The 16,496-nt window shown below is 46.9% G+C and overlaps 1 protein-coding gene across 1 annotated transcript in view; it reads right to left on the bottom strand.

The window, feature by feature from the left end:
• SLC25A11 (solute carrier family 25 member 11) overlaps window positions 1–16,077 on the bottom strand; it is a 143,433-nt gene extending 127,356 nt beyond the window's left edge. The window contains exon 1 of the mRNA XM_069643856.1: window positions 15,947–16,077. Within this exon, the coding sequence (XP_069499957.1) occupies window positions 15,947–16,023 (77 nt within the window). The 5' untranslated portion in view covers window positions 16,024–16,077. The remainder of the gene's footprint in view (window positions 1–15,946) is intronic.
• Window positions 16,078–16,496: the final 419 nt, after the last annotated feature.

The raw sequence follows: 16,496 nt of genomic DNA, 5'->3' as shown, positions 1-16,496 counted from the left end.
AGAAGCCCAATCCAAAGTATGAAAACAATGAGCCACCTATACACAGAAGTAGCGTGACGGAGGACAGAGTAACAATATTCAGTGCAAACCGAGTCTAACCGAGATGTCAATAGTGCCTCCCGAAAGGAACCACTTGGACAAGCCCCTCAACCAACTATCAAAACAACCCAGCACACGGGGCAAACCCAGTCCACAGACCACATCCGTCGCAGAAGCCGGCGATGCCTTAGCTGCACAAACTCAGAGCACTGGAGGCCACCGGCACGACAGAACCATGTAGAAGGTTACTGCACCACACACATTCATAGCATCGACCAGGCGCGCTGCAATCCGTGCAGACGTCACATGAAAGAAAGGATGGACGAGAAGGAAAAGAAACATTGTTGCTGCATTGCCTTGCAACCTACTATACTCACAACAACGCTGGGACAAGGATTACATTCATATGAGAAATAATTCATTGCGTACACGTAAATAGAAACAAAGGGTCATTTGCGGCGTCTACTAAATGAAATATTAACTCGTGTATATGAGGAACATTTTTCTTCTTCAAAAATGATATCCAAGCATTACAAAAATAAATTCAGCCTCATCCTTGAAAGGTGGGATTCTGGAAAGAAAGACAAGAGGAAACAGAGCAAGATGTAAGTGCCCTAGGAGCAGGGCCCAGCATGTGCCCTGGCCTGGATCCATTGGCGAGCTTGGTGCGTAACAAATAGTCTACATGTACTAGGACACTGAGTGGGAGAGGGACCTTTTATTGCAAGCTAGTAGCACACAGCTTGAAGTTGGGCTGCAACGTATAACGTGGGTAACGTGGGACCGCAGGTAGACGAAAGGCTACCAGTTGAGGCTAGAGTGCAGAGAAGGCAAAGTGCAATATGAATTATGTTCAAAGAGTGAGCCAAGCCTAAACGAACTAGTGCCAGTGGCCAAGGGAGGTGACAGGCACATTGCGGTGCATGGAGTTTCTGGAAAGGAAATCCCAGGAGAAGAAGCACCAATACCAGCCGAAGCCAAGACCACTGAAGTTCAGAATACAGTGTGAAGAAAGCAAAGCAATAAACAAGAAACTTAGTAGCTTGAGAGAACAGATCCTACAGAGAGAAGAACGTGCTTCAGCTGCGGTAGCCCATCACACCATGCCAGAAGCGAGGAGTTTCCTGCAATAAACGCAAAGGCCTGGGCCGCATCGCCAAATGCTGCGGAACTTGCAATAGCAACCGTGTTGAGGAAGAGGTAAAATGGCCCATGGATCAAGGGAGAAGGTACAATGGTAACTGCAGCCAAAAGAATACCTATGCACAATGCACTGTGTAATGAGGTGAATAATATTCATCCTCTCGTCTATCAGAGTCAAGACTCCATGGAACAGGCGGGAGAGTTGCACACAGAACTAGGTTTTAATGGTAGAATTGCACAAGGAAAGCAACACTAAATTAGGACCCAAAAGAAATAGTATAAATCAAAAAGGTATTCGAAGGGAGGCACTTAACAACGAAGACTACAATAATGAAAGAAAAATGTTTAAAAAATGTTTGCATGGAACCTGGGGTTGTTCACCCTAAGTTACCTATGGGAACCCAGACGTGGACCCCCTTGCTCACTGTGCTCAGAGAGGCACAGCTACACCTCACTGATGAGGCTCAACAAGGTTGAAACACGTGTATGGGGTTGCTGTAGGTACTCTTGTTCAGAAGGGAATTGCCATAGCATTTCGGTGCTGGACTGCCCATGTGAGTCGGCCAAAGACTGATATGCAAATGGATATTTCCCATCTGTGAAAAGTACAATGAGCAAAAAGCAATGGCAGCGGACTCTCAAGGTGGGAAAAAACCACAGAACAGGTTATCATGCCATGTTGTTTCCGGAGAGGGGCGTCTGCCACCTTTTTTAAAAATACAATAAACTCAAGTAAGTTATCACCAAGGTGAATGAAGGGAACCGATACAACTACCTCCCTCTTTCTGTCTTCCCACCAGCAATTGGGTCCTACACAGAGTCATCAGGGTATTGAACCTCAATAGGGTATCCAAGTTTAAAGGTCAGTGTACACAGTCCACAACCAAGCAAGAGAGTAGGACCGGCACTGCATGTACTCAGCAGCATACTATAAAGAGAGAAGCAGTAGCCCTGTCGAGAGATGAAAGAAACAGAATAAGTAACAAAGGACAAAATACTAAGAATAAAACTGAGCTAAGAGACTATGCGCAGGGACCTCACCCTGGCCTGTTTCCTAGCACTTCTCACACCCAAACTGCGGGTCAATCATTCTACCCCTGCTCTCTTCCCCAGCAGCCAGCCAAAGATAGGAGATGTGGGCATTCCTGTGTATAGCTTCAGCTTACCCTGCTGATTGCAAAAGATACAGTTGGCTAGCCCGCCAGATTGAGGGCCTTCAGGATTTACCTACAATGTATCCGTTTTCAGTTACTCTCAGACTCTGTGTATATAAATTATTCTATCTATTTCTCTAGTATATTTAAATAATGACATCTTGAATTTTGTCAAAATGTATTAATACAATTTTTCTTAAACTAAAAAAAGGTTGCGTCTACGATACATGTAAGCACAGCATCAGGGCAAGGGAGGCTGTTACTGCAAGAAGCAGACACTAGAGTGGATGAGCACATACAAAGGCACCGCAAGCATGCGTGCCTTGCAATGCACTCACGTATGCACCTACATAAAGCTCATATGTCTCCTGCCGGCGCTCCACCATTGGCTTCCGCCACCTGGCTCCTTCTTCCCATCTTCTCGGTAGGCAATCTGCTTACTGCCATATACCTACCGATGCTCCTGACCCTCCCTCTGTCAGCCTACCTCTTCTAGCCACCAAGTCCTAGGCCCTCCTAAACATCCCACTTGGCTTCCATTCCAGTGGGCCACTCATTGCATATGCAGCCCTCCCTTGAACATTCCACCAGTACTTTCATGTCCCGCTCCAGACTTCTACTTTACAGCCAGGTGATTGGTGCGAGTGTGTACATATGACTGTGTAGGTTGTACCGCTACTGGCCTATGCAGCCACCTACTTTTGTGTCCTTCTGGTTTCCTCAATCTCTCAGTGTCCTAGGTCCCACCTTCAGCCTTATTTCTACCAGTACCTTGCACTAGCAACTGTTCTGCTTGCCTGGTTCCAACTGGAGTCCTATTGGAACGCTCTGATGTAAGCCATATCTAGAAATCCAAAGTTCCAGCGTGCCCGAGTACTGCCATCTTGGACCTGCCCAGTTAGTGGAGTAACATGCCACCTTATGTTAGTCTCACTCCCAGGGACACTGAGGGAGGAACTGAGGAAAACCTAGGCAGAATCCTCACTAATGCTCTGCTCCCTAGCTTCAAAATTTCCAGTAACCGTGGCCTGCAAAACTGACCTACTGTATTCGGTTAATCGGTCCACCACCTGCTCCGCAGACATTCCAGTCAGCAACCAGGGCCCTGTGGGTGAATATCACTTCTCCCGATCCTAGAAGGTGTAGTTGTGCATGAGGGTCTGGACAGTGCATTCATCAAGTTCTCTGCAAAGCCAGGTGAGTTTGTTCTCACACCAAATTCAGGGTGACTATTTCTTTTAGGTCTGAATGGTCTAACCTATGGGAGTTGCGTGTGTGCACCATTTCATCTCCAGGGTTTCCGGTGTACCCTTAGTCATTCTCGCTCACCTCCTCAGAGACTACCTTGAGTGCTCGACCGCTGCCACCTCTAGGTGAGCCAGGGATCATTAAGGAACTTGTTTGCATATGTTTAGGAAGGCACACTCACCGCTTTAGCACAAGGGTACGACATAAACAATATTTTCTTCAAGAACGTTTCCTTTTAGTGCTTTTTTGAAACAGAGGTATGTCCAGGAAATCCAACGTATTCTAGTTGTATTAATATTTCCGTCATGTCTACAGCACACTTTCTTGTAGAATTTCAGACCCATGAGCCTAACAGCCACATCCCTCCTAAGTGGTTACCCACAGACCCTGCCATTTGAAGAGAACAGCCTGGCCACTGTTTCTACTTGAATGACTGGTAAACAAGACACGTAAGTGACGAGTGGAATTTAGAAACCTAGGAGTTAATGACAAAGACCCACAGGCTCCATTAGACTGCCCTTTTTCCGCATACGCCTCAGAAAGAGAACCTACATCTCTTCGACACAGAGAGGTACGATTCTTGCACTCGGTCTCTGACATTTTTTTAACTCTTTGGGCGTGCTGTCTTGGACATCAAGGTATAGCTGAATCCAAAATGAAAGACGGAAATACTGAAGCCAAGACTTCTTAAGCACAGCTTACTCCATTGGGTAGCACTTCTTGCCATTGTTTTATATGTGGCCCACTTAGATGTGTCCCACTCACCTACAAATAGGTTTTGACCCAACCTCCAAAAGGAAAGAGTCCAGACTAAGTGACAGGCTAGGCCCGGGAATACAGGCAACTGAACCATGTGCCAGCCCTCGTCACTGATGTGCCAGTAAAGTGTGAAGGGGCCAGAGCAGTAACGGCAAAGAAAAGGTCAAATATATGCTGCAATGCATGCACAACCATCACTTTTTTGGTTTTCTGACACAGCGAAGAAAAGTGAAAGTAATTTGAAAAGGGAAGAGGCGAGAATTAAAGTTAGATTTGCCGATCTTGTTACTTCATGGTTCTATCAGAGAAGACTCACATCATCCACAGAGCAACGCAAGCGATCATAGGAATACAAGAGCTGCATGCTCTGCAAAATGGAACAAAAGCCCATTTCACACACTTCTCATTCGAACCACTAGAATCTGCATCCCTAATTTCAATTGGACATTGATGGCAGTGCCCCGGGTCACCTGCCTATTAATCTCTCACTAAGTGAAGAGCCAAGCCAGTCCCTAAATACCTTATAAAAAGCCCTCGACCATCCACAGAAGGGGAGGACTAACCCGCTAACAGGTGTGAGACGTCCGAAATGAGAGTCAGATACAAAGGTAATGTTTTCCAAGGTTTGCCATTTATTAAATGAAAAAGGATGGGATATGCCTGTCTTTCCTTATCCTAACAGGGAGGCCCTTGCCTAGCAAACTAAAACTAAAGAAAAGTGACCTTGTGTCCAAAATGTCTCTGACCCTTCCACTAATACACCCAACAAAAGTATACAAGGAATGTATGGCTATTTTTAGTTTAACAAAACAATGTATCAGTTCCAACTTAAAAGTTTTGAGAGTACTCCATGCGACCAGGGTTGAAATCCCTTCCCCTGGATCAATTCAGTAAGACCCTGAACAAAGTTTAAATTAAACAAAGCTCAATGTAGCACAAAACGTCTTTTCCATCTGCCATGTCCTTTTCCCTTTTTAAAGCAAATGCCTTTTCCACAATTGTTTGTTCACACAGTTTTCACAATTGACCTCTCCAAAATGCTCAACAACAATTATTTGCATATCGCACCTACTTCAAATGAAATACTTTTGTCAGGATAGCACAACAACTACTTTTGGTGATGCCACAGCTTGTCGAACAAACAAGGTCGATATGTTCTTTCCACCACACCTTTTCGCCACAAACATACTTCTTCAAATGTTGTACTTCTTTCCTGGTTTATTTGCATGCCAGGACTAACTACTATGATCCCTTTCCTGGAGTACTCTCCTGCCAGGAAGAAAACCCCTGCAGCTACAATCATACTTGGTGGCAATATTGGTTCCAAATTCTCCACACCAATATCTCTTGGATAGAAGTTTGAACAATAATGGCCTTTTCTTATAGTCTATTGACTCTTGGTAACGTGGGTTCCAGTTTTCCCCAAACTGGAAACCGAGGATAGGAGAATTGTTCTCAGGTTATCTCTCAACTATTTCTTGGCAGCCTCTTGACTGTTGGTAGTGTGGGTTACAAGCTTTCCCCAATTGGTGTCTCCTATAATGGGAATAATGCCCTTGCCACTTTAGTGTGGTTTCTTCACAGCCTCTTGGCAATGCAGGTCATTGGAGTCCCATGTAAGAAAACGTACATCTGTGCCACTTCTGCTCTGTTTCTTTACTTGTCTGGCATTCGTAATGTGTGGGTTTCAACAATTGTTGTATTCCAAGTGCCCCGGGATCAGTGTTTGCATTTGGTCAACTCACCGGCTTTCTACAGCATATCCTTTTAGCTGTTGGCTGCTGTGGTGAACCTCCTGTGTCCTGCCCACTCTCTATCCAGCTTCCGCATACCTTCAGTGGGCTGCGTGACTCACCACATGAGCTCCGACAGCTCCGGTATCTTCAGCGGCTTCTCGCTCTCCGACAAGCCATGCGCCGAGTTGGAAGCATTTCTCTCCACCACCTAAACATCTTCTCCACACAACGCTTTTCCCTTACGCATTCTCTGCAATACTGCTCACCTTCACTCTTGGTGACAGCATCAGTTGGGTCTTCTCCCTGAGGCAATTCCTGCACCTTGTAAAGACTCTGCTTCAGCTACTACTTCCATACTGCCTCCTATAACTCCAGCTCCTTCCTCATCTCCTTCCTTCAGCTGTATCTAATTTTGGGATTTAAATGTCCCGCACGGGTGTCTTGGCCTGTAACAACTAGACTGCACCTTTTGGTTAATAGCACTTTTAATCTTCACTGCCTCTGAGCCCTTCTCCCTCGACACAGTAGCATACGCATAATGGGTACTGAAGTCCATAGTCGATTTATAGCAGCAACATTAGTTTGTTCTATTTTACAATAAGCCATCAATACTAGGAAGTACAGAGGAATCATGAGGTAAAGGGGCACCAAGTCTCGCTTGTATGAGTCCCCTCCCATGTGATCATCCCACATAATACCACCCCCAGTGCCAGGTTCAGGTAGCGGCTGCCTTGCCGTGGCCAAACGAGAGGAGGTCCATACAGGGGTTTTAGTGATGATCTCACTAGATTCATCATACAGGCTACCAGAGATATCGAAGTTTCTGTGACCGACAAAGCAGGTGCATTTTCAAACCAATGTTTAAAGAACCATTTTGCATACAAAGTTTGTTGACCTTGCCACAAGGCTCTTTGGTAACACAGTCTAACGGCCACTGTAACGCTCACCTGGTATCCACGGGGACGTCACTCAGCCTGTTCTGACCTCTTACGACCTCGAACCCTTCCCTGGAGTCTACTCGACTGGAGACTGGGCCTTGTTTTCTTGGAAAGTGTGCTCTCCATCCTGCTTTCAGCGCAGGGGAGCGTTGATTGATGCGGGCTCGTTGCTGCCTAGTTACTTCACTGGCAAGAGTCCGACAGCTAAGTATAATGAGTCTTTTGAACTGTTCTCTAACTTCGTTCCTTTCCTTCCTTAGATGATGGCCGGCGTCCGGGGATGTCGACGTGCTGCTGAGATGAGTAGCGCTGAAGGTGAGTGAGAGCGCAATGCAACCCTTTCGTATTTGTATTGAACTGAGTTATTTTTCTGTGTCTGTGTCTTTTAGGTGCCGCAACGTTTTCAGCGTGGATGCCGGTTATGAAGAAGAAATGCAGCGAGTAAGTGCGGTATGCGGCACCTAGAAGTTTCCACGCTAACCTGGAGTGTCTTTTCCCTCTTGCAGATGGATGAGAAGTTCCGGAGACAGAGTTCCCCCAGAGCGGCTGGGATTCAGGTAAGCGTTTGAAGCTCGTACAGTCTTTAAAAATAAGTGAAGATTTGCTGAATGCTTACTAATGCCTTTTTTCTGTTCTTTTCCCTTAGGAAGCGGCGTGCCGGGATGGGAATGACACCGCCGAAGATGCCCGCAGAACAGAAGGAGCGATGAATGAAGCGATGCAGAAGCGCCGCAAGCTAAGGCTGTTCTTGCAGGAGCTGAGCGCAGAAGAAAGATGCAGGCCTACTGGAGACCGATCCGAACACAGCGAGTGTCACGCTGCAGGTGCAGAAAACACAAAGCATGTTTCTCAGACTGGGCGTGGCTTAAATAGTCTCTGGGTATCCCAGGTGTCTCTGGGCTGAACCACACCCAAAAGACTAGACTGCACATGCAGTTCTGGGAACCGAAATATGTGGGAGCATCCATCTTGTCCCCATCAATGCACTACAAGTCCAATCCCCAATGTTATCCTATGGGAGTGAGAGGGTCTGGTGCCACAAGCGCCAAGTCTGACTCCAAGTGGGTCTTTGGAGGGATGGAGAGGCCCTTGAGGGTCATGTAGGTGATCGTGGCCTGGCTCCAGCCCGACATCTTGGAGGGCTGGGGATATGAGGGGCAGGAATCATGACAGCCACACTGATCGTCTTGCGATTGATGAGTAGCTATGAACGCCAGTTGCATGAAGAACTAAACCAGAGAGACATCTTTTTGTGCCCTGAAAGACTCAGTGGGCTGCAAGGAGGTAAATTAACCTAGACCGTGAACTGAAGGAAAGATCTTGGTCCATTTGCTGAGAAACCACACACAATCTGAAGCCATGAAACTTAACTTTATAAATGCTCAAAGAGGACTGCGAGGAGTCAGGAAATTCTGCTCCTCCATCTGAAGCAGGAAAGGGTGCACAAGCAAAACAGCTGCTCACCCCAGCAAATGAACTGTCACCACTATTTTGACAAAATCCTGTGTTGTCCCCGACGACAACCAACGAGGTGCGTTTAACCTTTGCTCCTGCTCAATTACATTGTCTCGGCTTGCAAACGTACAAAACTAGGCTTTCTGGTATACCCAGCGTGTGTTCACGCGACAACCTTGGCACATTCCAAGTGGTACTTTTGCAATCATTACAGCCCACCTCGCCTCCGCTGCTGTGATATCCTCCATGATGGTCACCAATGAGTAGCATTTCACAAGCCCCAGGAATCAGTAACTGATGGTGAAAGGCGCTATGTGCTTCCGGGATCTCCTCGTTCTCTGCATCGATAGTCCATCATCAGCAAACATTAGTGCCATTGGGACAGGTGAACTAAACAGAAAGATCTGATTGCAGTCAGTCAGGTGCATGGAGGTGGAAAGCAGACTCACGCAGCTTGCTGTTCACAATCTCCATTTAAGACTAACATGGATATGCATGAAGGAAGATACTCTATGCATATGCACAAAACAGCCACCTTCACCTCAGCCCTCAAATAGATCACTCCCAGACAAAGGTCAAACGATATTCAAGTTATCATTTTTATTTCTTTGTTTAGAGCTCAGACCTAGCTCAGGAGCAGCGGGACGCTGTACAGAGTGTGGTCAGCCAGCATTTGGGCTGACATCTTTGAACAGTTTCGCAGTACTGCAAGTTCAGGTCTTTACATTGGTGTGTCCATAGGAATTAGTCATTGGCCAGGTGGTGAGAGATTTGAGAAATTAGAAATTGTGGGGGGCATTCCGAGCCAACACCGGGAATAGAGATCCAGAGGGTGGGTGCTTGACAAGAGAAGGATTGTTTGTGGGTCATCTCTTTGCAGATGAGTTGTGATTCAAGCCAGTTGCTCGATTTGCTGCGTGAGGAGCATGTGCCACCAGATATGTGGAGCTTAGCTGACAGGTACGTAGGTGTGCTACTCGTGACTGCTTTGTAGAAGAAAGAAGCAGCAGTGAAAGCCATTTGTTGATGTATAAACTTTCCAAAAGGGAAACCACAGAATTACTTTCACAGCAGGGTTCCCCTTTTTGAGTACGTAATCACTAGCAATGAATGGTCAGCCACAAAAAAAAGTTGGAGTGATTATCAGGGAGATAAGTGACCGAATGGCTCCCATGCAGGTTCATCCAAACCCTGCACCATGCTACATGCTTGCCTCGCTTGGGCCTCTTCATTCCACTCCTGCATAAAGGTTAATTACAAACAGGCTCAGCTAGTACCAAGCCTCGACAAGGACGGCAACCGGCTCACATAATTACAACCTCAGCTACTGCACAGACAACAAACAGCAGCCGGAAGAGACATCACAACAGGTTAGTCTGATAGCCACACAACAACAATAAACTGCCGGTAATACAAAAAAATCCGAGCCTGGCTGTCAGGAGAGCTAGCGACACGGAAGGCTCACATTAAAGATTGTTGTTTACAATTTAATATTTAAGAGAAGGCAAACTGTCTCAAGAAAACAATGATCAGATTGAGTACCAGGCCTAAACCTTCACCAGCAGAAGTGACTGCGCTCAAAACTAGACTGCTTTAGATCCAATTGCTGGGTATCAGTCGGGCAATTTAAGAGCTGCAGGAAGGCAGCAAAAAGGGGTTAAAGCTTGGGTACACCTGCGTACATTTTCTGCAGAGTAAAGTGGAAGAGTAGATGTTGATGATCAGGGCATGAAGAAATGACAGGCACTGCAATTAAACAGATGTTGAAGGTTCTCCAACAGGAGTAGATGAGCATATATGAGGTCACATTCTGAATGCTTGACATACAGGGCTCAACATGAATTGATTTACCGTTGTGAGCATACCTGGTCTCACTTTGGGAAGGCGTTCTTCACTGGTCTTAACCAGAGGTTATATATATATAATGAGCATGGAACCGTGTACATATGGGGTGCCTTAAATGGCTATGGATAATTTGAATTAAGGATAATTCGGGTGTGGATACAATGGTTTTCGACAGTAGGCCTAAAGGAAGCTAATGCCCGAAGTCTCTGTAAAACAGCTGCAGCACACATCATCTGGGGAACACACCCTTCCATAAACTCAGGGTCTGAATGGCACAAAAGACACCCACAGGAGCACCCTAAAGAAGCCCACAAACACGAATCACAAATCAGTACTTTTCACAATAAAATAGTAGAGGAGTGCCTGAAGCGCTTTTTGGGAGAAATGTGTGGAAAATGGTGCAAGTTAAAGCCCATTCGCTCATCAACATTGCCTAAACCTCACAGCTATACAGCACATAGCCATTACAGTGATCCACGTTGGCCCACAATGCCCTTTCAGGTTGGCTGTTCCATCACTACTCTGCGGGCGAGTCCAAGCCTGCTTACACCCATAGCCCCACATCTCTCTTCTGCATACCAGGTCGACCCAAGCCACTAATCTGCACATCGAGGCCGTCAGATCCATCCTCTGCAGACCGGTCTGGTACCACAACCCCTCACCTCTCTGTACAGTATGAGCACCCGCCCTGACTGGGGACTAGTAGCACTACAGCACTCCTTTGTGTATTAGTATCACTATACTCTTCCTCTCTAGACCACCACAACCAAACAGCTACTTTGCAGGCCAGTACTCCCGCACTCCTCTTCTGTGGTCCAGTATCACCAGACCCCTCCTCCTAGGACCAGACACACTACACTCCTATATTGTGGGTCAATACTACAGCACTGTTGCTCCTTAGACCAGTTCCCCTGCACTTATCTTCTAGGAAGAAGTACCAGCACAAAGTAGTGCGGCCAAACAAAATCTCGGGACTCGACATTTCTGGTATTTTGTTTAATTACTCGCTTGCAAAATAGAACTCCTGAGCCTCTGTAAGAAAGGTGTGTCTTCGATGTTTCATTTCAAATGGGAAGGGCATCAATCTGTGCTGAAATCATATTTGCACACGAGTTCTTGGAGAAAAGCAGTGATGTTGTTCCTCGCCCCCACACTTCTGGGAGAAACACCCTTTGTATTTTGTTGAATCTGTGCTTGGAGCACCATAAGGAATACGAGAAGTTCCCACTGGTAGAGTGGGAGAGTCTCAAGGGTCCCTTTTGGTGCTTATGCTATCGGCTTCAAAGGGATCCGAGTCATCACACTATGCCCTTTCTAATCTTAGATAAACCTATGATGAATTTCACCAACTAATGTCAGATGGAAAAACAGCATTAATTGCTTCTAAAGTACTTTGTTGTCTCGTCAATTTGCCCTTCATCAAAGCAAAGCAGTTACGTTAGGAACCCCACAACCAAGCAACTCAAAAGCTATAAGGAAGGAAGCTTGCCCAGATTTTATTTGGCAAACAAACTTTTCAAATAAATGATCAGACGCAGGAATGTATGTGATAACTGATGCCAGTGGAGTTATGATAACTGTTAAACACATTGACCGGTACACAAGTGCCAATACTACCCTGTCATGTTTTGCTATGAAGTCTGGTGCGGCTGTTACTTCAGAAAGCAAAATGCACTGAGCTAAAGGTGAACTTACTTTAGGATGTTTGTTAAGGCATCAAGCGAAATCAAAGCCCGGGTGCCCTTTGTGGGTCAATTCTTCAGAAAAGCCATCAGCACCTACACTTCTATGCCTGTGCCAGTACTTGGCTATTAGGGAGGTCCACAGATGCATACTTTTGTGGCTTTGAATGGGCAAAGAGTACATTATAAACTCCATCAACAAAGCTGCTGAATAAAATCTGAACTGAAGCAACTAAGTAGAAATCGAACAAAGTGGCACGTCTTCATTACCTAATCAACGTGTTGGGAATTGTGAATGAATGCATGACTTAGCAAAGATACCCGGTGTTGAGATAATCTAGTATGAGCACAGTCAATAATAAGTAACAGAATAAACTGTAAACAAATCGAACGATATTCCTCTTTTGAGAGACTAAATAGGATTTCTATTGGGGAGAGAGAGACCTACTATATGTCCCTGGAAAAGAATGGGAGCAAATGCACTTAGTACTGAAACTAAGCAAGCCCCACTTATGAAGGTTCGACGGCTAAAGAGAATAAAAGATCGAATATGGGGGCTGCTTATGTAATGCAAACGCACAACAAAGAAACACAATTCTCTCCGCTCTACACAGTGATCGAAAACATTCTTCCACTATTCGTTTTCTGAACTAGTCGCGTAGATTTTTTGCAAAAAGCTCTGTAGGGAATGATGCCTTTTTATTTGAATGTTTTTATCTTTTTGTTACAATGTATTGTATGAAGTTTTAAAAAAATAATCCCTATAGTAAACATCAATACTTATATTGTGCTTCATGCTAAACTCCAGCCTCTAAGCGCACTACCAGGACTGGATACCGAAAAGACCAGAGCGTTGCTGCAGAGCTATCCTTCCGGGTTAATGATGTGATGGCGGAAGACCAAGGATATCACAGATTTACCGACATGTACACACCAGCATTCATTCTAGCAAAGAATCAGGGATTTAAATGGGCAGGGACTGACCCCTGACAGTCTCCCAAAACATGCTGGTGCTCTGCCCAGGGCTCCCACCACCCCAACGGCCACGTCTTCCGACAGCCCACGGCTCCCACACTCCCGACAGCTAGGAAAGACTGCTTTTGCCACCTTTTCCTGTGCTGGGACTAGGGATTCGAACCAGAGCCCTGCAGGTGACAAGTCAGTGTCACATCGCACTGCGCTATTTCGTAGGTGCTGGATTTCTTTTGTTTCATTAAATAGCCGGACAGATAAAGCCTGTATTGAATGAAACAAAATAAATATAGAAAAAAAAATGACTTTCCTCGCTGTCGGGGTGCAAGTGGTAGGTGATTAGAAGGGGAGGCTGCATAAAACTGCATACTGTGGGGGACAATTACACACTAATGGTGGTCATTTAAATGTATATTCTTTCAGCTTCTTTTTTTTTTTTACACTTCAACAACTCAACTGTGGACAGCCTGCAAGTGACAGTGTGCAGCAAAAAAAATAATAAATAAAAAAAGAAAGATTTGGTCACTAAATTATGTTTTTCTATCGTCATACTTTGTAGTAAGATAGACTGGGCACTAATTTGTTTGTTTCGATGTTTCATAATGGCATAAGACTTATACTATTTTGTTAGTTAATTGTTAATGTGTGCATATAGGCCACTTGAGTCCTACACCTTGCACCGACATGCACAGCACACACCCTCACTACAACCCCCTCGATTTCTCACCCCACGTACAGAATTATGTAATAACACTCGGGTGTTCCCTTAGTAATAAATAAAACGCTCCATTGCATGACCACTTTGGTACCATCATTATTTCTGAAAAGCACATTACTTAATGTATTCATTTACAATCAACACCCCTCTCTGCAATGGTCCAAGATTAGAATGCAGCTTCTCCGTTTTGCTAACACATTATATGTTGACTCTGGGAAAAGACCGTGTTGTGGAGAATGCATACATACAGTCTCTGCAAATATAAAACCTGGTGACAGGAACACGATAAGGTTTATCTAAATAAAACAATGCAGCAGAACCCTTATCCGTCAACGTGTGGGGGTAGTACACAGTAACCAAGGTTTCTGAAGCCTGTATAGTGCCCTTTAAGTGCGTAGGAGGCGGTTGTTCAGTGTGTAGGGCAGCCAGGGTCAAGGGCAGTGACACTACTGTGTCCTCGGGTCAATACGCTGCCCTGGAGCTCAGTGTACTGTATCCTGGGGGACTGTGTCATTGGGGGAAGTATAGGCTGCCCTGGAGCTCAGTGTACTGTATCCCAGGGGACTGTGTCCTCGGGTCAGTACGCTGCCCTGGAGCTCAGTGTACTGTATCCCGGGGGACTGTGTCCTCTGGTCAGTATGCTGCCCTGGAGCTCAGTGTACTGTATCCTGGGGGACTGTGTCATTGGGGGAAGTATAGGCTGCCCTGGAGCTCAGTGTACTGTATCCCAGGGGACTGTGTCCTCGGGTCAGTACGCTGCCCTGGAGCTCAGTGTACTGTATCCCAGGGGACTGTGTCCTCGGGTCAGTACGCTGCCCTGGAGCTCAGTGTACTGTATCCCGGGGGACTGTGTCCTCTGGTCAGTATGCTGCCCTGGAGCTCAGTGTACTGTATCCTGGGGGACTGTGTCATTGGGGGAAGTATAGGCTGCCCTGGAGCTCAGTGTACTGTATCCCAGGGGACTGTGTCCTCGGGTCAGTACGCTGCCCTGGAGCTCAGTGTACTGTATCCCAGGGGACTGTGTCCTTGGGGGCAGTATATTAATATTCTGCCCTGGAGCTCAGTGCACTGTATCCCAGGGGACTGTGGCCTCGGGTCAGTATGCTGCCCTGGAGCTCAGGTACTGTATCCTGGGGGAGTGTGTCTTTGGGGGCAGTATAGGCTGCCCTGGAGCTCAGTGCACTGTATCCTGGGGGACTGTGTCCTTGGGGGCAGTATAGGCTGCCCTGGAGCTCAGTGAACTGTATCCCGGGGGACTGTGTCCTCGGGTCAGGACGCAGCCCTGGAGCTCAGTGTACTGTATCCTGGGGGACTGTGTCCTTGGGGGCAGTATAGGCTGCCCTGGAGCTCAGTGTACTGTATCCCAGGGGACTGTGTCCTTGGGGGCAGTATATTAATATTCTGCCCTGGAGCTCAGTGCACTGTATCCTGGGGGACTGTGTCCTTGGGGGCAGTATAGGCTGCCCTGGAGCTCAGGTACTGTATCCTTGGGGCTGTATAGGCTGCCCTGCAGCTCAGTGCACTGTATCCTGGGGGACTGTGTCCTTGGGGGCAGTGTAGGCTGCCCTGGATCTTAGTGTACTGTATCCTGGGCGACTGTGTCCTTGAGAGCAGTATAGGCTGCCCTGGAGCTCAGTGTACTGTATCCTGGGAGACTGTGTCCTTGGGGGCAGTATAGGCTGCCCTGCAGCTCAGTGTACTGTATCCTGGGAGACTGTGTCCTTGGGGGCAGTATAGGCTGCCCTGCAGCTCAGTGTACTGTATCCTGGGGGACTGTGTCCTTGGGGGCAGTATAGGCTGCCCTGGAGCTCAGGTACTGTATCCTTGGGGCTGTATAGGCTGCCCTGCAGCTCAGTGCACTGTATCCTGGGGGACTGTGTCCTTGGGGGCAGTGTAGGCTGCCCTGGATCTTAGTGTACTGTATCCTGGGCGACTGTGTCCTTGAGAGCAGTATAGGCTGCCCTGGAGCTCAGTGTACTGTATCCTGGGAGACTGTGTCCTTGGGGGCAGTATAGGCTGCCCTGCAGCTCAGTGTACTGTATCCTGGGGGGGTCTGTGTCCTTGGGGGCACTACGCTGTGCCCTGTGGGAGGTGGTGGGGCACTGTCCCCTTTCCTGGGAGAGCGGTCGAGAGTGGCCTGGATGAAAGAGGCACTTTACTGGTCATGGGGGAGGGGGGATAATAATGGTTAGTGTTCATTTGAGAGGGAAGCTGGTCGGCATACAGAGGTACCCCGGCGATGTCGCAGATTTCTTACCCTGCCAGCCCCCCGAAGAGGAACTTGATGGCCTTGGGGGAGGTCTTGGGACGAGCGCTCACCTCCGTGGAGCCCATGGTGGTGCGGTGGCAGAGACAAGGTGACAGCGTCTGGGGAGGGAGGCGGAAACACAAACGACGGACTACAGCAGGCAGCCGATTTTCTGGCGCTTGATCTGGTGCCACGTTCATAATCGCCATCTTGGAAAGGAGTTGCATTCATTGCGATACTTACTGCGCCAATGTTCCAGAGACACATTACGTTTATTTTGGACTACTTATTTCCAAAGGTAACATTAGAACAATATTGTTTATTTTTTTCATGAGAGAAACTATAGATTTTAAAATATATACATACGAAAAGAAGATCTATAATATTTTTGATAAATGCATGCTACTTCAGTTAAGTAACGATTAGTAGGTCATGTCATGGTATACGCCGCCGGAGCAAGAGGTGATATAACCTGGACGCTGTTTTTTGCTGGCCTCCTAAAATCTCAACGTTCTTGTCCCTTCTTGAGGTCAGTGGAAGTTTGGTGCTAAACGAGCTC

This window comes from Ambystoma mexicanum, chromosome 1p, assembly GCF_040938575.1.
Source record: "Ambystoma mexicanum isolate Mex_15411 chromosome 1p, UKY_AmexF1_1, whole genome shotgun sequence".
Taxonomy (NCBI): domain Eukaryota; kingdom Metazoa; phylum Chordata; class Amphibia; order Caudata; family Ambystomatidae; genus Ambystoma; species Ambystoma mexicanum.
The sequence above is the reverse complement of the archived record's forward strand: the minus strand, read 5'-3'. Positions and strand labels throughout refer to the sequence as shown.